Source organism: Dryas octopetala, chromosome 9 (assembly GCF_963921425.1).
Source record: "Dryas octopetala chromosome 9, drDryOcto1.1, whole genome shotgun sequence".
Taxonomy (NCBI): Eukaryota; Viridiplantae; Streptophyta; class Magnoliopsida; order Rosales; family Rosaceae; genus Dryas; species Dryas octopetala.
This window is the reverse complement of record NC_141374.1, coordinates 324,164-345,016: the sequence shown is the minus strand read 5'-3', so window position 1 is coordinate 345,016 and position 20,853 is coordinate 324,164. Positions and strand designations below refer to the sequence as shown.

The following is a 20,853-nucleotide window of genomic DNA, read 5'->3' as shown; positions in this document are numbered from 1 at the left end:
CTGCAACATATGTGCAACAAGAAGGGGAATGTGAAACAAGCCAATTCAACCTGGCTTGCAGACAGGTTTCCTGCTAAGTTGAGGAACAATCCTGGTTGGTCTCTGGCTGGTTTCCAGAGTAAGGTGAGACAAGAATTCAACATAAATGTAACAAAGACTCAAGTTTACAAGGCCAAGAGGAAGGCTGATGTCCTAAATGAAGGCAACTATGATACTCAATATGCTAGGCTAAGAGATTATGCAAATGAGTTGCTGAGAAAAAACAGAGGTAGCACTATCAAGATTAGTACAAACAAAGAAGGTGACAAAGTGCTTTTCCATAGAATGTATATTTGCTTGGATGCATGGAGAGAAGGCTTTTTGCAAAGGTGTAGGCTTGTAATTGGGGTTGATGGATGTCACACCAAAGGGCCTTATCCAGGACAGATTCTCACTGCAGTGGGGGTTGATCCAAACAATGGATTGTTTCCAGTTGCATATGTTATACTGGAGATTGAAAACAAGAACTCATGGGAGTAGTTTTTGGAGCTTCTGATGAAAGACATCAACACTGAGAATGGTCATGATTATGTAATGATCAGTGACAAACAAAATGGATTAGTGTCTGCCATAGAGAGGTTAATGCCAAGTGAAGAACATGGGATGTGTGTGAGGCACTTACATAATAATTTCAAACTCAAATACCCTGGCCTCCAATTGAAGAACCTGTTATGGGCAGCAGCAAGGTCTACTTGTGTTCCATGGTGGAAAGAAGAGATGGACAAAATGAGGATTGTTGATAATGCAGCCTAGGGGTGGTTGAGTGAGAAGCCTGCAAAGAATTGGTCAAGGTCACACTTTGGGACACATTCCAAATGTGATATACTATTGAACAATCTATGTGAGAGTTTCAACTCTGCCATCCTTGATGCTAGGGACAAGCCTATCCTAACCATGCTAGAGAGGATTAGAATGTGGTTAATGCTGAGAATGGCCAATAGAAGGGCTGCCTGCAGGAGCTGGCATCATTCAGTTGGGCCTAGGATCTTGAAGATAGTCGAGAAGAGAAAGCTAGAAACAGGTGTGCTGATAGTAAGAATGGCAGGGCCAACCATATATGAGGTAAAGCATATTGGGGGCTATCAGTTCAGTGTTGATCTCAGTCAATGGACTTGCAGTTGCAAGAGGTGGGAGTTGAGTGGGATATCTTGTGTACATGCTATTGCATGTGTATTGATGAGAGGAAGATGTGCTTGATTATGTTCATGGTTGTTACAAGAAAGATGTTTACCTCAAGGCATATGACCCCATAATTTTTCCAATGCCTTCAATGGATATGTGGGAAAAAGGTGATGATGATAAGATTCTACCACCAAAATGCCTTAAGCAGCCTAGTAGGCCCAAGAAAAAAAGAACAGATGGCCCAAGTAAAGTTCCAGCTGCAAACACTACCCCAAACCCCAATCCATTAGAAGTGGCCCCACCTCAAGTATTGAGAAGACATTGGGTAACTATCAGATGTAGCAAGTGTGGAGCTGAGAGCCACAATGTGAAAACTTGTAAAAGGGTCGTCGGCAATCAGGTATTTATGCTTCTCTTTATACATGCTGAATTTTCATACACTTATTTTATTTTATTTGAGTCATAATTCTGGTTTGGAAGAATGTGCAAGGTGAAAGGAGTATGGCATCCCCTCAAGTTCAAACTCAACAAGATGCATCAACCTCAATTACTCAAACTGCAAACATGGTACAATGCAAATCCTTTATGTGATGTTCTTGTTATGTTATTGTGTTGGGACACAACGAGTATCATTCATTCAATGTGATGGACAAGTACTAAGGAAGGTGGCCAGAGGTAGAAGTAGAGGTATAGTAATAGGGGGAGGGAGTGGGAGAGGTGTAGTAACCACTGAGGCTTCAAATTCAACTGCAGCAAGGAGAGATAGAGGCAGAGTGATAAGACGAATATTATACTACATGTATATACCTCTTTCACTTAGTTTTTGTGCCATTTTGTTAGAAGATTTTAAGTGTTTATGATACTTTTTCACATTTTCTGTCTCAGGAGCACCATAATGGCATTTGATGAAAATATATGCAAACAGAGGAATTTTTGAGTAAAGTTGGTTGGAGATGAAAGAACACATCTTGAAGTTCATTGTGTGATTTTTGTAGATTTTTCCACCTAGCCAATTGATACAGTTTTTCAAGCGAAATCAGCCCAAATTCCAGATTGGACAGATTGGATCTCCGAAGCTTACGGGTGAAGAAAGTCCACTCTAAAAGCATTATTCAAAGAAACTTCCTTCTTGACTTTGGAAGCTGACGTCCATACCTTTCTAACGCCATCTTATTCGTCCAATTCTAAGATGATTTGGTCATCCAACGATCCAAGGTGGTGCACTGCTGTGATTTCCAACCAAGAATAGGAAAGTTTAAATTAGTAATTTATTATTTTAAGTTTCCCTCACCGCCAAGGACTGCTTGAACGGTCTTGAGGTCCCTTTGAAGTTAGGATTATGTTTTCAAAAACCTATAAGAGGGATTCCATAGTGAAAAGGAAGGGGGGGATAGACGAAGAGAAGAAAGAAATTTTGGGAGCTGCGTGCAACAGGGGACATTCAGCCTTTGTATTTTCTGTCAAGGGTGTCTTTACTTTCTTATGTTTATTTTTGTTTAATATGACTATGCAGAACTAATTCCTTTGCTAGGGTGAGGCTGTGAGCCTTAACATGAATACGTAGAGTTCTCTTTTGGTTGCTTAAGTGTGGTCCATGTTTACTTTGATATTTTCAATCACTAAGTTTATACTATCTTTGTGTCTTGATGATTGATCATCATTAGGGTGTTTAGAAAAGTAATTTGATGCAATTTTGAATGAATGTCACATTAAAAATTGGCCATAGCTTCTTGTGATTGAGAATTGTAATTTCTCTTAAGGCGAATGTCACGCTCTTAAGGATTGCATGGGTTATCAAAAGGTTTTCACAGAGTTTAATGAATAACTCATGTTAAAATTTGATCTAAATGTCATGGACGAATTGCATGTTGTGGTATACGTTTTAGCTTGAATGTCACGAGTAAAGCTTACATAAGGGAAACCTAACCTTCAAAGTGGCTTGTGTTCCATCAATTAAGTAATTGAGAGAGACAAGTAGGATTGTTAATGGTGAAGGTTGAACCTTAGTGTTTTGTCAATTTGATTTTCTTAAAGCTATTATCGCTACCTCTTGTTGCTATTTTAGCGTGTTTAGTTAGGTCGTTAGTCTATAAATCAATTCCCCATTTTAGATACTTTGTCTACATCACGTAGATTAGAAATTTAGTCTTGTTAATTTAGTCTAGTTCATAGAGTTAACTAAGTTGAATATTCTAAAACTCATCAACTGTTTATACCAATCCCTGAGGAGATCGACCTTGCTTGAGCCGTTCTATACTACAATAACCTTGTTCTCTTGCAAGTATTTTGTATGGTTTGACCCTTGTTTTGCAGGTGGTAAAATCACTATCAAGAAATTGGCGCTGTTGCCGGGGACTGTGCCAACAGTTCCCGAGTTTTTGTGTTTATTTTGCTTAGTTAGCTAATTACTCGTTACATTCTTAAAAAAAAAAAAAAAAATTTTTGCTGTTTAGTTGGTTCCTTTATTATTGTATTTTGTGTTCTTTATTTGTGACATATTATTTTGGTTGTATCTTCAGGTTATAGGTAGTATATGGTGAATGGAACAAGGTCCCAGAATCAAGCTCTTGCTGCCTACGACCCTGAACCAGAGAGAACTGCAAGGAAGTTAGCTAGAGAAAGATATTTAGAACAAGATTTCAGCCTACGTGATATTTCTCTTGCCGATCTGTTTCGTGAATCTGAGAATAGTACATCTATTGTCAAACCATCTTCATTGCCATCGTCATAGAGACCACTTGTCTTAACCATGGCTCTTGGTCTACCTGCGGCAGGACAACCTTTGAGGAATTCATTGGCAGCAAGAGCCAATGCGCTGCCAAGATGCATCACCTATCCAGCTGTGGAGGACGTCACCACCTTTGAAATCAAGCCTCACATCCTCAACATCTTGCCCTTATTCCATGGTTTGCCAAACAGCGACCCTAACATGCATCTGGCTGACTTCCTTGAAGCATGTGACAATACCATAATCAGGGGTTTCTCTTCTGAAGCTATCAAGTTACGCCTTTTTCCGTTCTCCTTAAAGGACAAAGCCAAGACGTGGCTACATTCACTCCCTGCAAATAGTATTACAACATGGGCACAACTGCAAGACAAGTTTCTTAACAAGTTTTTCCCTTCTTCCAAGACTCTTGCACTTAAGAAAGAAATATTAGCCTTTGCCCAAAAACCAAATGAGTCATTCCATGAAGCATGGGAAAGGTACAATGAACTCTACGTCAAATGCCCTCATACTGGGTTTGATGCCGACCTTCAAATGAACATCTTTTACGACGGTCTCAATACGATCACCAAGAGTCAAGTGAATGCATCCGCTGGAGGGTCTTTAATGTCTAAATCAGCAAGGGAAGCTTTTGAGTTGTATGATATGATGGCATCTGAATCCCAACAATGGACAGAAGAACAAACCCAAAAGAGAGGAGTTTTCGAAATGTCTCAAGGTTCTCCTCATGTTTCTGCCCAAATTGCTAAGTTAGAAAAGACGTTCAACGCAAAGATTGATGCTTTATTGCAGGCTTCTTCAATACCAAGTCCACAACAGTCATGTGCCATATGTAGTGAACCAACTCATGACATTACACAGTGCCCCAACAAAGACAGCTTGCCAGAGCTCGTGCAAGAGCATGTCCATATGATGAATAATTACAATAGGCCTAGGAACGACCCCTTCTCCAATACATATAACCCTGGGTGGAAGAACCATCCCAATTTTGTTTGAGGTGGCAACCAACAAGGCCGGACATATCATCAACAACCATATCAACAAGCAGCCGTGCTTCCCAAGCCTTCCATTGAAGATCAATTGTCAAAATTCATGGAGGCTACTCAAAAATATTTAGAGAGCAATGCATAAGATATGCAAAATGTGAAGGCATCCATTAAAAACCTAGAGCAGCAGGCTGGGCAGCTAGCCCACCAAAATAGTGAGAGAGAAAAAAGACAGTTTCCTAGCCAACCCGTGCCAAATCCGAGAGGCCAAGAGCACTGCAAAGTCATCAAGACATTAAGGAATGGGAAGAGCTATGACAACAGACCTAGGGACTTGAATAATGAAGATTCAGAAGAGGAGGAACTCTTGGAAGAAGTGCCAGTTAGCTTGCCAAAGACTACTGCTATGCCGAATCAAGAACTTAGTGACAGCAGTGATATCCCAACGCGACCAGCAGCAAGGTATGCCAAAGCCCAGGCACGGCCAGGCCACATTCCGTAAGTTTCTAGCCCCCTTTTTGCACCAAGTGACAGCCCAATTTACGTGCCACCACTGCCATTTCCTCAAAGGCAGCAACAACGTTCCAAGGACCAACAAGCCATAGAGTTCATGAAGACTTTAGCTAAGGTCCAGATCAATTTACCCCTGTTGGATGCAATAAAACAAATTCCATCTTATGCCAAGTTCCTCAAGGAGTTGTGTGCCAACAAAAAGAAATTTTTAGAATATGAGAAGGTGATTTTGACGGAGCAATGCAGTGCAGTCCTTCTTCATAAGCTTCCACCTAAGAAGAAAGACTCAGGGAGCTTCATTATATCTTGCACAATTGGAAATCTTGAACTTCAAAAAGTTCTAATTGATCATGGCGCTAGCATTAACCTTATGCCTTACTCTGTATTTCAAAAGCTAGGGAAAGGAGAGCTAAAACCTACCTCAGTTAGTTTGCAATTAGCAGACAGATCTGTCACTTACCCAATGGGCATAATCGAAGATCTCATTATCAAGGTGGATAAATTCTATATCCCAGCTGACTTTATAGTGCTTGACATGGTAGAGGATGATGACATTCCTCTCATTCTAGGCCGACCATTCATGGCCACTGCCTAGACACTTATTGAAGCGGGCACTTTGACATTCAGAATATAAGACCAGTCAGTTGTTATAAATTGTATGAGGCTGCCAAACTCCCATCTGAGCTTGAAGAGTGTTTTCGTGTTGATGTCTTGGATGGGATAGTACATGCCCATTTTGTTTCAAGATCTTCTCAAGATAAGTTACAAAACTGCCTTACTAACCATGATGCTAGTTTAGACATGGAAGACGAAGTCGTGCACCTCATTGCTGCCCTAGACAAAGCACCACTTCAGTACCCAAAGTGGCGACATGTGTATGAGAGTCTTAGAGCACCTAAGCCGGCCCTCCCTCCTTCCATTGAGCAAGCTCCCAAACTGGAGTTCAAATCATTGCCATGTCATCTCAAGTATGCTCACTTAGGGATGAATGAGACTTTACCTGTCATTATTACTGCTGATCTTAATGATACTAAGGAAGAAAAATTACTAAGGGTGCTGCGCAAGTATCAAGGTGCGATTGGGTGGACTATCACTGACATTAAGGGCATTAGTCCGTCCATGTGTATGCATAGGATTTTGATGGAGGACGAAACCAAGCCCACTATTGAAGCTCAAAGACGCCTGAATCTTATTATGAAGGAAGTTGTCAAGGCTGAGGTGATGAAACTACTGGATGCAGGCATTATTTATCATATATCTGACAGCAGGTGGGTGAGCCCTACCCAAGTGGTGCCAAAGAAATCTGGCATTACCGTGATCAAGAATGACAACAATGAGCTCGTGCCTACAAGAATGACCACCGGATGGCGAGTTTGTATTGATTATCGGAAGATCAATGCTGCTATTATGAATGATCATTTTCCTTTGCCCTTTATTGATCAGATGCTCGAAAGGTTAGCTGAGCATTCACATTATTGTTTTCTTGATGGTTACTCAAGTTATAATCAAATTCTCATTGCCCCAGAGGACCAAGAAAAGACCACGTTCACATGCCCTTTTGGCACCTTTGCTTATAGGCATATGCCTTTTGGTTTGTGCAATGCCCCGACCACTTTTCAACGGTGTATGATGAGTATCTTCTCAGACATGGTTGAGAGAATCATTGACGTTTTTATGGATGATTTTTCAGTACTTGGCGATTCTTTTGATATATGCTTGGATAATTTATCTTTGGTTTTGGCAAGATGTAGGGACACTAACCTTGTTTTGAACTGGGAGAAGTGTCATTTTATGGTTAAACAGGGTATCGTGTTAGGGTATTTAGTCTCAAGTAAGGGAGTTGAGGTGGACAAAGCCAAGGTTGATGTGATAGCCAAACTGCCGCCACCTGCCTCTGTGAAGGATGTGAGATCCTTCCTTGGACATGCTGGGTTCTATAGGAGGTTTATTAAGAACTTCTCCAAGCTCAGCCGGCCTTTATGCAACCTCCTTGCAAAGGACGTCCTATTTGTGTTTGACGGAGCATGCCTTGACGCCTTTAATGCATTGAAACAACTTCTTATTTCAGCCCCCATCATTACAGCCCCAGATTGGAGTTTGCCCTTTGAGCTTATGTGCGATGCCTCTGACTATGCTGTAGGTGCTGTCCTTGGTCAGCGACGAGACAAGCTCCCCCATTTTATATATTATGCCAGCCGCACCTTGAATGATGCTCAACTAAATTATGCCATTACGGAGAAAGAATTACTTGCGGTGATTTTTGCTCTTGAGAAGTTTAGATCTTACCTAATTGGTGCTAAGGTCATCGTATATTCCGATCATTCTGCTCTCAAGTATCTATTGTCTAAAAAGGATGTCAAGCCAAGATTGATTAGAAGGGTCCTACTTCTGCAAGAATTTGACTTGGAAATCCGAGATAAAAAGGGTAGTGAAAATGTGGTGGCAGATCACCTCTCTCGGATTGTCAATCCCAGCAATGAAGAGGAAGATTTACTTCCACTCCATGAAAGTTTTCTGGATGAGCAGCTTTTCAGTATCTCCCACCATGTGCCATGGTATGCAGACATTGTAAATTATTTGGCATGTGGAGTTGTTCCTCAAGAATTCAGTTCTCAACAGAAAAAGAAGTTTATTTCCACAGTCAAATTCTATTATTGGGATGAGCTCTATCTCTATAAGCATTGTTCAGATCAAATCATTAGAAAATGTGTACCCATGGAGGAGCAAGAGAGCATTTTGAAGTTTGCGCTATCTATGCATGTGGGGGGCATTTTGGCCCAAGAAGGACAGCAGCCAAAATATTGCAGAGTGGTTTCTTTTGGCCTTCTCTTTTTAAGGATGCATATACTTGGTGTCGTGCATGTGATAAGTGTCAAAGAGTTGGCAATCTATCTCAAAGAAATGAGATGCCCCAGCAGAGTATTTTGGTGATTGAATTGTTCGATGTGTGGGGCATTGATTTCATGGGGCCTTTCCCCTCTTCACATGGCAATCTGTACATTTTGGTTGCTGTGGACTACGTCTCTAAGTGGCTAGAGGCAATAGCCTCTCCAACGTGCAAAAGTTCTGTGGTGTTGGGTTTCCTGCGGAACACCATTTTCCCACGGTTTGGAGTCCCTCATGCTGTCATTAGTGATGAAGGGAAGCAATTTTTAAACTGCACCATCGTTGTCCTTTTTGCCAAATATCATATAACTCATCGAGTCGCCACTGCTTACCATCCACAGACATCTAAACAAGCTGAGGTATCTGATAGAGAGCTCAAGAGAATTCTCGAGAAAACTGTGAGTTCATCTCGAAAAGACTGGAGTTTAAAGCTCAATGATGCTTTGTGGGCCTACATGACAGCATATAAGACACCAATTAGGATGTCTCCTTTTTGTTTGGTGTATGGGAAAGCCTACCATCTGCCTATGGAACTTGAGCACAAGGCATATTGGGCTATTAAGCAGCTAAATTTTGACTCCCAAGCAGCAGGAGAGAAGAGGAAGTTGCAGTTGAATGAACTTGAAGAAATAAGGAATGAGGCCAATGAGAATGCAAAGATTTACAACGATAAGACCAAGAAGTTTCATGATGCTCACATCCTTCGTAAATAGTTTCATCTAGGCCAAAAAGTTTTGCTTTTTAATTCAAGGCTGAAGCTTTTTCCTGGAAAGCTCAAATCACGTTGGAATGGTCCATACCTTGTCACTCAAATCTATCCTCACGGAGCTGTAGATATACAAAATATGCATACTGGTTTTGTGTTCAAAGTTAATGGACACCGCCTGAAGCTTTACAAGGAATCTCCATATGATCTTGCCAAGGAATCAATCTCTTTGAAAGAACCTGATAAGTTAGCCACAGTGCCTTCAGCAATGTCTAGCTATAGACATTAAATCAAGCGCTTCTTGGGAGGCAACCCAAGCACCTTTCTTTTATTTTTATTTTTAGTGATTTTCTGCTTATTTTACGTATTCTTTTGCATCTAAGTTCTAATTCTGGTATCTTGCTATAAGTACAGTTGTTACGAGCTCTCCAGCAAGTTCCTAAGTCTTCTTGTGGAATGGAGAAGTGACTTTCATACTCACATGACCGAGAAAAATGTTAAGTACTAGCTGAGAAGCCAAAAGCCTACACTTTGGGGGTTGAGGTACCCAGATTTTGCAATAAGGCCTTTAGAGTAGCCTCCCTCCTACCATGAGCTTCTATACTTCCAATATGATGTGTAAGAGTGAATTTTGCAATGAACATCATAGAGGAAGTCCATCTTGGGCAGCTGTTTTAATTAGAAGTAGTTTTGAAGTTTCCATGTGCACAAGTTCAATTTCTCAGTTATTATCGGCTAAGGAATGGTTCCTCCAGGTCAGTTGTGACCCTACGAAGCTGTTTTGGGGTGATGTTTTGGACTAGAGCACATGGCACTACAATTTTGCCTTTTTGGCCTCATTTTGGTCATTTTCAAATTCTGAGCTTTATGCGAATTGTGGTGTTTTTGGTGGGAATCTGCTGCTAGAGACATGTTCAATGTGGGCACTATGATGTTTAGGAAAAAGTTTGGGGGTGCTTCCGGCCCTACATTGTGAATTGGGGTGCTCAGAAGTTCATTTTTTGGCAAAAACTACTGCTGCTGTGTTTTTCAGGTGTTCTTCAGCTTCTGTCACTAAAGACCTTCCGCAGGGGCTGTTCATCAGATTTTCGTTGCAAAAAGGATTCTGCCACACTTCAGCAGCGGTTTCTGGAAAAAACACCATCGCTAAATGCTCTCACAAAAAAAACAAAAAACAAAAAACAAAAAAACAAAAATGCTGCTGCCTACATTCTTCCTAGTCTCGGGTTTGGGCATCCTTTTGCTTCATCTCACCTCCACTTTTTGCAACTCTTTGTCTCACACATATCCACCATCATTCTCCACTTTCTCATTCAATTCCTCCACACGCTAGAGCCATAATGGGTGTGTCCTCTTCCTTTTGCTTATTTTCCTTTTCATGCCCTCTCTATAATTTGCATTATTTGTTTTTCTTCTTTTTATCATTGAGGACAATGCTTGGATTCAGTTTGGGGGTGGAGAATATTGGTTGTTACATGTGTTTATGAACCATATAACTAAAGCAAGAAATTGATGAGTTAAATAAGGTTTAATTGTTACATACATATTTGTGGAGACATTTATTACCCTGTGAGCTTTTGCAACCATTCTTTATTTCTGAGGGATTACAAATCAACTCTATTTTTCTGTTTGTGCTCATTACTGATATATGGATGATCTCATTATCTTTCTTTTGATCAATTGCTATGAATACCATCAATATGGACCTTTGCATCTTAACAAGGCTTTTCATGAAATTATCATTTTGGTTTTAAGAAAGGATAGTAGGCCATTTTTGGAACATTTGCTAACCAACCTTGATACAATTTTATCCTTATTCACCCAGTTGAGCCAAAAATAAAGCCTTTTCTTTGTTGAACCTTATTATCCATGCCAACCCTCAAGTTTGGGGGAATCACCCTTTCATTATATTATCCTACCCTATCTAAGGAGTTGTAGAGACTCGCTTATGGTTAAAAGAAAAGAAAGAGAATTTGCGCAAGGCTTGAAAAGAAAAATGTGTTGTGAAAGATCAAGAAGTCAAAGAATACATCTATGCCGTACCCTCCCCCCCTTAAAAAAAAAAAAAAAAAAAAAAGAGAGAAGAAGTAGGGGTGTATGTGTGTGAAATTTATAAAGTTGAAAGTTTAAAAAGCTAGTCTTTGCCGCAAAGTTCAAAAATGCCAAAGAACCATGAGTTTGTTTTCTATCACTTCCTTAGATCTTTGTGTTTCCTTTATCCTTCATTCCTTTAACCTTCACCCCCAGCCGTACATTACAACCTAAAAGAAAAAAAAGTCCTAACTTGATCTTAAGAGCAATATGGTATGATTACGGGGAGTTAATTGAGATCTGGTTCAAATTCTTGGTAATTGGTATCTTTTCATGAGATCATAATTTTAATTTTTACTTTATTTCGTTTTTCATGATATATATGTGAGATTTAGTTTTTCTTATCTACATCAATCTACTCACATATGTTTGAGAGAGATATTTAACCAACTTCTGAGTGCTTTTATTCTGAGAGAAATACCTGTGAGAATTCGAAGTTGAAGCTAAGAGTTATATGACATTTTGATTCTTTTTTGGCTTTGAAATGGATTGTGGAAGTTGTTGGTTTGTTCTTTATAAAACCTCTGAGTTGGAAATTGAAGCAAGCTAATCTCTAATTGTTTTAAAGGTGACATAAGTTCCTGAGACTAATGAAAAAAAAAAAAAAATCTATTTTCTAAAGCTTGTGTTTCTGTTCTTTACTTTTTGTTTTGTTTGAGGACCAGCAAAAATCTAAGTTTGGGGGTATTTGATAAGATGAATATTATACTACATGTATATACCTCTTTCACTTAGTTTTTGTACCATTTTGTTAGAAGATTTTAAGTGTTTTTGATACTTTTTCACATTTTCTGTCTCAGGAGCAGCATAATGGCATTTGATGAAAATATATGCAAACAGAGGAATTTTTGAGTAAAGTCGGTTGGAGATGAAAGAACACATCTTGAAGTTCATTGTGTGATTTTTGTAGATTTTTCCACCCAGCCAATTGATACAGTTTTTCAAGCAAAGTCAGCCCAAATTTCAGACTGGACAGATTGGATCTCCGAAGCTTGCGGGTGAAGAAAGTCCACTCTAAAAGCAATATTCAAAGAAACTTCCTTCTTGACTTTGGAAGCTGACGTCCATACCTTTCTAAAGCCATCTTATTCGTCCAATTCTAAGATGATTTGGTCATCCAACGATCCAAGGCGGTGCACTGCTGTGATTTCCAACCAAGAATAGGAAAGTTTAAATTAGTAATTTATTATTTTAAGTTTCCCTCACCGCCAAGGACTGCTTGAACGGTCTTGAGGTCCCTTTGAAGTTAGGATTATGTTTTCAAATACCTATAAGAGGGATGTCATAGTGAAAAGGAAGGGGGGAGAGACGAAGAGAAGAAAGAAATTCTGGGAGCTGCGTGCAACAGGGGACATTCAGCCTTTGTATTTTCTGTCAAGGGTGTCTTTACTTTCTTATGTTTATTTTTGTTTAATATGACTATGCATAACTAATTCATTTGCTAGGGTGAGGCCGTGAGCCTTAACATGAATACGTAGAGTTCTCTTTCGGTTGCTTAAGTGTGGTCCATGTTTACTTTGATATTTTCAATCACTAAGTTTATACTATCTTTGTGTCTTGATGATTGATCATCATTAGGGTGTTTAGAAAAATAATTTGATGCAATTTTGAATGAATGTCACATTAAAAATTGGCCATAGCTTCTTGTGATTGAGAATTGTAATTTATCTTAAGGCGAATGTCACGCTCTTAAGGATTGCATGGGTTATCAAAAGGTTTTCACAGAGTTTAATGAATCACTCATGTTAAAATTTGATCTAAATATCATGGACGAATTGCATGTTGTGGTATACGTTTTAGCTTGAATGTCACGAGTAAAGCTTACATAAGGGAAACCTAACCTTCAAAGTGGCTTGTGTTCCATCACTTAAGTAATTGAGAGAGATACGTAGGATTGTTAATGGTGAAGGTTGAACCTTAGTGTTTTGTCAATTTGATTTTCTTAAAGCTATTATCGCTACCTCTTGTTGCTATTTTAGCGTGTTTAGTTAGGTCGTTAGTCTATAAATCAATTCCCCATTTTAGATACTTTGTCTACATCACGTAGATTAGGACTTTAGTCTTGTTAATTTAGTCTAGTTCATAGAGTTAACTAAGTTGAATATCCTAAAACTCATCAACTGTTTATACCAGTCCCTGAGGAGATCGACCTTGCTTGAGCCGTTCTATACTACAATAACCTTGTTCTCTTGCAAGTATTTTGTATGGTTTGACCCTTGTTTTGCAGGTGGTAAAATCACTATCACAGAGCTAAGGCAAGCAATCTGACCAGAGGAAGAGGAAGAAGTGGGAGTTGATGCTAAGGCAGAGCTAAGGCAACCGTTGGAGTAGAAATAGGGTTACTAGATTTTTTTGCTTGTTGTTGTGTTTTGATTGACCAAGGTATTTAAGCTCTTTATTTTGTAAAAATGTGGTTTTTTTGTACATTTTTGGACAATTTTTAGGCTGGCAGGTTTTATGCAAATTGGTATGCAATTTGGTTGCCAAATTATTATGCAAATTGGTATTTATGCAACATTTTGTTTTGCACAATCAAATTGGTATTTTGTGAACATTTTTTTTTGCACATGCATTATTTTTAGGCATTTATTTGATATGTATTTTATTTGTCTTGTAACCAGTTTGGTTGCCAATTTGTGATGCATTTTGGCGTACACTTTGACTAAAGGGTTTGGAATGCATAAATGAAGCAAAGCATAAAATGCAACTTCAACTTCTAGCATTACAAGGTAAAACAAAGCTGTTTCTACCATTACAAAGCATGCCATTTCTACACAGGTAGACCCAAAAGCCATTCGTACAAAGCAACTCATTTATACCAACAAACACCCAAAAGCCATGGCAAAAGTCCAAAACAGAGCATACCCCAAAACCAAAAAAGTTAAGCTAACAAGTACATAAACTTCCAAACACAGATCACCCAAAAGTCATTCCCACTACACCCACGTTCCTCCCATTTAAATTCCACTTACATCATCATCATGATGGTCAATATAAAGAAAACCCAACTCAGCCCCAAACAGAGCAGCAACGCCTTCTCTTTTGTCCTTTGTTTTTTGATGGTCTCTTCCAATCCTCCAATCCTTCTAAGCAATTCAGGAATAACCTGCCTAGAACGTGCACATATAGGAGGGTCCAACCAATTCCAGAGATCACATCCTCCATTTCGCTGCAAAATGATGGATTTTAAATCCACAAAACCAATGACCCGAAAATGACAAGAAAAAAAATACACAAATAAACACTCATGCATTTATCTTACCTTCCCGAGTTGACATGTTTCAAATCTTCTTCCTGGGTTAAGATCAGTCCAGCTAGTGGTTGTTCGGGCAAGCCTCCCACAGTCACAGAATCTTTCACCAATCCATCTTTGTGTTGAAGATGTGGAGGAAGACATGTTCCTGTTTGGGGTCAAGAATGGGCAGCAGCAAGGATATTAGGTATGATCTCATAGGTTATATAACCCACAAAAACTAATATTTAATTATTAGAGGGAAATGTTCTGGTATAGGCAGGGATGGGAGAAAATGGCGGGGGGAAGGGTTTTTGTGCATTGCTAGATCCAATTAGGATATGAATTCACCATTTTGCCCTTCAATTTGATAGTAGTTATTGACATTTTAATGGAATGGAATTAGGATATGAATTCACCATTTTGTCCTTAAATTTGACAGTTGTTATTGACATTTTGACGGAATGGATTATGTTGGCAAACGTTAAATATTTCGTGGACTAAGCTGGCCAAAAAAAAAGGGTGGGCCAAAGTGAGACTTTGAAACAAATAAATGGACTAAATTGGTAATTCCCTTTTTTTTATTAAATATTGAAAGTGTATTAGAACTTGTGATAAAAAATTTAGAAAATTAAGATTCAATACCAAATATCAATAGTTTTTCAATAAAGCAGCAAACCACTAATTTTTTTTAGTTTAGGTACTAACCTAGAGTAAGACATTTTGGATTAGGTCACAAATCAGTTTGTTATATAGTTGTGACTGTCGAACAGTCACAGTTGCGATTAAACTGTGACTGTTTTAAATTTATAAAAATTTTAAATTTTAAAGAGTTTAATACTTTTGATTTAGGTTTAGGGGATGAAGTCATATAACTCAAAGACTAAACAGTAAAGTTTAAGCCTGGCAAATATTGAAAAAATAACAAATCAATAAAAAAGTTATGACTGTTAGACAGTCACAGCTCGATATAACCATGTTTTTTAAAATTGGTACCTAAACTGAAATTTAGTACCTAAAGTAAAATAACATAAATATTTTGGTAGTTAAAATAAAAAAATATTATAATTTAGTTCCTAAAATCAACGGACCTTAAAAAATTTGGGTCCAAAGGGCAACCTTCACCAAATTACCAGGGCTCGCAATATCAAACAAAACCAAAGCGATATACAAAGAAGCAAGCTGTTCCAACGGCTAGAATGACACCATGGCTCTGCTTCAGCCACGAGCTTCGCCTTGTTCGGCTTACTCTTTCATTCCTCGTCGTCAATATCTGCCACTAAAATCCCGAAGCAACTTCAGATTGACTAAGCCACCTTCTGTATGCAAAGCTTCATTGCAAGAGGTCTGCTGTCTCTGTCCGTTCCAAATTCCATTTTGTCTTATGTTTTCTGTATTTGTTCTAGGGTTTATGTATTTATGTTGTTTATTGGTCTGAAGCTTGTCGGAGTTGTGGTATTCTCGGCGATTCCATTCACCGTTGTGAAAGCCATAGCGAATAGCGCACTCGGGGAGTCGCTGCAGAGGAGATTAGAGGAAAGGAAAAAAGTTGCAGCTCAGAGTTCTTCCAGGTTTAGGGCCTTGGCCCAAAACGCTCGAAAACAGAGGTAATTTCGGCTAATTTTCTCTTATTTGTAAAAGAATCAATGTTTGTTGTTTGATGATTATACATTTTGGGGACTACCAAGTACCAACTACTACCTACTAACCTTATGTTCTCTAAAACAAAAACAGCAGTTTTTAATACTTCAGATAGAAATCACAAGTTTTTGTTTGTTGTAAATATGTACTTACTATATGGTATATTTTCCAATTTCACAGCTTGTGGTATGGAGAAGAGCGTCCCCGATGGCTTGGTCCTTTTCCGTATGATTATCCTACATATCTTACTGGAGAACTACCTGGGGATTATGGTTTTGATGTTATAGGTCTGAGCAAGGATCCTGTGGCTTTCCAAAAATATTTTAAGTAAGTCACTTTTTTGATATTATTTGTGTCCATTTCTGACTCTGGGGACCATCTTCAATATAATCTTCTCATTGAACTGTTGTTTAAATTGTACTACAGAATCCTATATGAATTCAACTTAGATTCTTATTGTCACAGTTTTGAACTTTGGAATAGAAATAGGGGTGACAAATTCTTGTAGGTCAAATAAGGTCTTGGTATCCATATTAATTATAAGCTATAGCCTTTCAACTTTCCTGAAGAATATTCATAATATTGTTACTGCTTTTACAGAGATCTTGTTCTTAGTGCTTCTTATATTAATCTTCAGGGCTAATTACCCATTTCTGTGAAGATTCATTTGAAGGAATCATATTCAAAGTGTTCTACTATGTTAACTATGACATTGGGTTGTGTATGGCTTTAAATGTGTTATTTAAAACTTGTAAGTTTAAGTTGTCAAATAATCAGTATATTCTTTGTTACACTGCAGCTTTGAAATACTCCATGCTCGTTGGGCCATGCTGGCCTCCCTAGGTGCTTTGGTTCCAGAAATTTTAGACCTCCTAGGAGCTTTTCACTTTGTTGAACCTGTGTGGTGGCGAGTTGGCTATTCGAAACTTAAGGTTAGTAATTTTTTTGTAAAGTTAAACATATTTTTTGTTGATCAATTTCCTTGCTGGGATTCGGTTGGCCATATCATCCCTTTCCAGGCTAGGAATTTGGTTGACCTTGCTTGTTCTAGGGATTATAATTTTTTTTTTCTTTTGCCAAGCTAGGAATTATAAATATATCTAGCTGAAATGATGGGTATTTTATATACAACAGAACTTATGCTGAATTTTGTCAAAATTTATGGATAATGAAACAGAGTCGGTTGCAGTGTCTTTCATTGCGGAGACTTGTTTTTAGTTTTCAAATGATCTTCAACTGCTAACCACATTGGTAGTTCAGTCAAAATATGTTTTAGGTCATCAGCTTTTCTGGTTGTATTTCATCCTACTATGGTAGAGAGCCAGAGACATAAATGCCACAAGCCTACAAGTTGGCTAGGTTTGTCAGCCCCTACCTTCTTCAGTGATCTATTATTTAAATATTGATGCTCTCTCTCCGGACCATGTTTTTGGCTTTTGAGAGCTGTTTGTACCTTTTTTTGTCAATCTAAGATCCCTACAACATATGTCCCCATATCTTCGTAAGGCTCACAGACAGGTATTGCTAAAGGGTTCAATAGAAGTGATAGGGACAGATCCTTACCACTCTTGTTATGTTGGCCTAATTTGGAAGTATATTATGTGGGTTAAGTTTCTCCCAGAAATGAATATTAGCTGAGGAATTCTCAACTATTTCAGATGCATTATTGCTAGGGGATAAATGTTACTGTACACCCCACATACGTTGTTACATTGACTGTTATCTGTCTTCTGAACTGATTTAAAAAATCTTCTTATTTAATTTGGTATGAACATATGTGAGGTGCATTATCATTAACTTTCTTTTCCTTCTGGCTTATGTAACATTTACCAGGGAGATACACTGGACTATCTTGGCATCCCGGGACTCCACTTAGCTGGAAGCCAAGGAGTGATTGTCATAGCTATATGTCAAGTCCTCCTGATGGTAATGCTTTAAAGCTCCCATCTTCTCTTCAATATTTATGTATGTATTGTACCATATGCTCCTAGGGTCTATTAAGCATTCCATTGTTTTAACCCATGGTTTCAAATCATTCTTAGTTCATGTTGGTTTGCCTGAACTGGGGCTCCTTCAAGAGCCTGACAACATATTCTTCAGGATTCTTATTGTTGATTCATATTTGTGATAGAATTTAGCACTCCTAACTTTAGAAATGGAAATTGTCTCAGAAGAATTCATTGTCCCAAAGGGAAATTGTTTCCGTGGCATAGTCCGGAAGAAGTCCTTGTCGCAAAAGTGTTTGTTCCATACTTTCTAGATCATATAAACATGCATAAACTCTGTGTGTGTTTGTGCATGACAACCACATCTTTCCAAATTGAATCATTCATGGTGTTAAACGAGTAATCTGATAATAAATTTACAAGTTAGAAAACATATCTCTGCGTTACAGAGTTGTGTCTCGTAATTCTGATTATAGCATGCGTTTCCCAGCTCGTAAATGCAAACATCGTTTTTTGGGTTTTCATTTATTTTAGACATATGATGGTGACTAGGTTGGACCAGAATATGCAAGATATTGTGGGATTGAAGCATTAGAGCCGTTGGGAATTTACTTGCCAGGTGATGTTAATTACCCAGGAGGAGAGCTTTTTGATCCCTTGAACCTCTCCAAAGACCCTGTTGCTTTTGAGGAACTGAAGGTGAAAGAGATAAAAAATGGGCGCTTAGCGATGGTTGCCTGGTTAGGTTTTTATAGTCAAGCAGCAATGACAGGTAAAGGTCCTGTACAGAACCTACTTGAACACATTTCAGATCCCCTCCACAATAATGTGCTTTCAATACTCAAACTAATGTAATCTTATTTGGATTGTATTATGTACATACTGTAAACCAACTTGGCAAGTCTAAGTGACTATAAAAGAACCAGAAAGTAGTTTCTATTATATAATTACTAATTAGTTTCCTCATATGGAGAAAATTATTTGAAAAATAAAAAGCTAACAAGTTTCCGAGCATGTCTTAGGCCCAAGGATCAGAGCGGCCACCATAATATCTCTTTCTTTTAGTCAGTTTTTTTATTATGAGCCCAAACCAGCTCCAACCGGGACATGGTTAATGTATTGTGGAAATTGAAACTATTATCTTTAACTGGACCACTTTCAAGTCTGGGCCTCTCAGAGTATCAGAAATCTGCTAAAAAATTTCAACGCAAGTTATTTGAATTGAATAATAATAATAATAAGCACCTTAGGCCTTCCACAATGCAGCCTGAAATTGAACTCCAAACCCAATTTTTGGGTATAAAATGGGAATACCTCATTCACAATGGGTCAGAATGTGATCTCCATAATTTTTTAAGACCCAAAAATTATCCTCAATTTTGGATATAGACTATACCCAAAACCAAAATGAATGGTTAGCCCACAAAAAATAAAAAACTGAACCCTTCTCTCATTCACGTGAAAGCAGCCTACGAAACCCACTAGAGCATGAAGGAATAGTCTGCTGCCACATCAGCTGACAGCCCCTGCCTGCCTCTTCATCAATTCCCGAATGAGAGAATTAATTCCCAAATGAGATAATGGGTGCAACGGCTCCCTGCCAATAGCCCAGAAAAGGTGTGCCTTGTGGGCCATTTCAAAATGAATAGTCAAGATTTGCGTGTCGTTGAAGATCAACAACCCAGAAAATTTAAATGTCATCTTTGAATAAAATAATCATAATAAATATAGAAAAATTCAAAAAAAAATTCAAAAAAAATTCTTAAAATTTCTTAAAATTCCTTTTAATTTTATAACGCCTAGTACACCAAAAATTCTATATAAACCTCATTCTTATTTTTTTCTTCACATTTTTCTCTCTTTTACACCACATTTTCATCAAATTTAGTGAATTCAATATGGTTAAAGGTCTTGGTTGGGCTAAAGATGAAGATATTGCTCTAGTTCAAGCTTGGCTAGAGAAGTATCCAAATTTGGAACTCGGTGCACAACAAAAAAAATGATGTATTCTGGGCCGAAGTTTACATTGTTTTTCAGTGTAATTTAGGCACACCAACGGGCAGAACGATGGGCGCAATTAGATCACGGTGAAAGGACATTGCTGCCTTTTGCAACAAATTTTATGCCTCGTTTTTGGATGTCGAAAGGAGACGTCAAAGCGGTGTGAATTCAGACTATGTGGTAAGTTTTATTTTATGAATGTATATATTTAATTGAATGTTGTATGTTTATTTCATTGTTAATATTTGATCATTTCTTCATGTGCTATAATTTTTGTAGTTTGCGAACGCACTTGAGATATATAAAGACAAGAACAATGGAAAAATGTTTAGCATGCTCCACGTTTGGAAGGATTTAAAAGAATGCGTCAAGTACTCAGCTGCAAATTCAACTGTGCGGGTCAGAGATCAAGACGCTCACGGGAGGCTGATGCAGAATTACTTCATCCCTGCACCGATAGAAGACACAATGATGTTTCGGAGACGCTTCCGTATGCAACAACCTCTATTCAACAAGATTCTGAACGATATGTGCCTCCATGATGATTAGTTCCAATCCAGGCCAGATGCCCTCGGTAGACTTGGTTGCACATGTTGTTTTCTTAGAACGAATTAAATAACTCAATTCTAAGTATACTCGCAAGTGCACGAATCACATCAATAGCAAAACATGTAAATATGAGGTCGATCCCACGAGGAATGGTTAAATACACATCAAATCAATTTGATCTATCCACTAACACACACACACACAATATGGGGGGTTGTAAGTTGTGAAACACACGGACACCACCAAACACACGCACACACCCAATTGTCTTGCAATGCTAAGATATCTGAATCCATCACATATTAAAAGATAACAACTATTATGGTGACATGCAATTCAATGTAAACACACATAATTAAGTTTGCTAGCCGAAAGGCTTTGATTATCAGACATTCTCTAACTATGTTTTCCTTATT

The 20,853-nt window shown here is 38.3% G+C and overlaps 1 protein-coding gene, 1 non-coding gene and 1 pseudogene across 2 annotated transcripts; 2 read left to right on the top strand and 1 right to left on the bottom strand.

Annotated features, from left to right (window-relative positions):
* The first annotated feature begins 534 nt into the window (after window positions 1-534).
* Window positions 535-2,067, top strand: LOC147273006 (uncharacterized; annotated as a pseudogene).
* Window positions 2,068-4,297: 2,230 nt separating this feature from the next.
* On the bottom strand, window positions 4,298-4,404 carry LOC147273005 (small nucleolar RNA R71). Its single transcript, XR_015119791.1, has one exon. It is a non-coding gene; the product is annotated as a small nucleolar RNA R71 (small nucleolar RNA).
* Window positions 4,405-15,444: 11,040 nt separating this feature from the next.
* LOC147273004 (Chlorophyll A-B binding family protein) lies at window positions 15,445-18,853 on the top strand. The gene is made up of 6 exons (XM_086256960.1): window positions 15,445-15,645; window positions 15,741-15,907; window positions 16,122-16,268; window positions 16,741-16,873; window positions 17,775-17,867; window positions 18,440-18,853. The coding sequence occupies exons 1-6, from the start codon at window positions 15,508-15,510 to the stop codon at window positions 18,740-18,742; spliced, it is 981 nt and encodes a 326-aa protein (XP_086113086.1). The 5' UTR covers window positions 15,445-15,507; the 3' UTR covers window positions 18,743-18,853.
* The last annotated feature ends 2,000 nt before the right edge of the window (window positions 18,854-20,853 follow it).

Excerpts from the sequence above, each read along its gene's own strand:
- LOC147273004 (XM_086256960.1), top strand. The coding sequence starts at position 15,508 with ATGGCTCTGCTTCAGCCACGAGCTTCGCCTTGTTCGGCTTACTCTTTC. Across the intron at positions 15,908-16,121 it reads CAAAACGCTCGAAAACAGAG|CTTGTGGTATGGAGAAGAGC; the intron begins GTAATTTCGGCT and ends CCAATTTCACAG. Across the intron at positions 16,874-17,774 it reads TTGGCTATTCGAAACTTAAG|GGAGATACACTGGACTATCT; the intron begins GTTAGTAATTTT and ends AACATTTACCAG.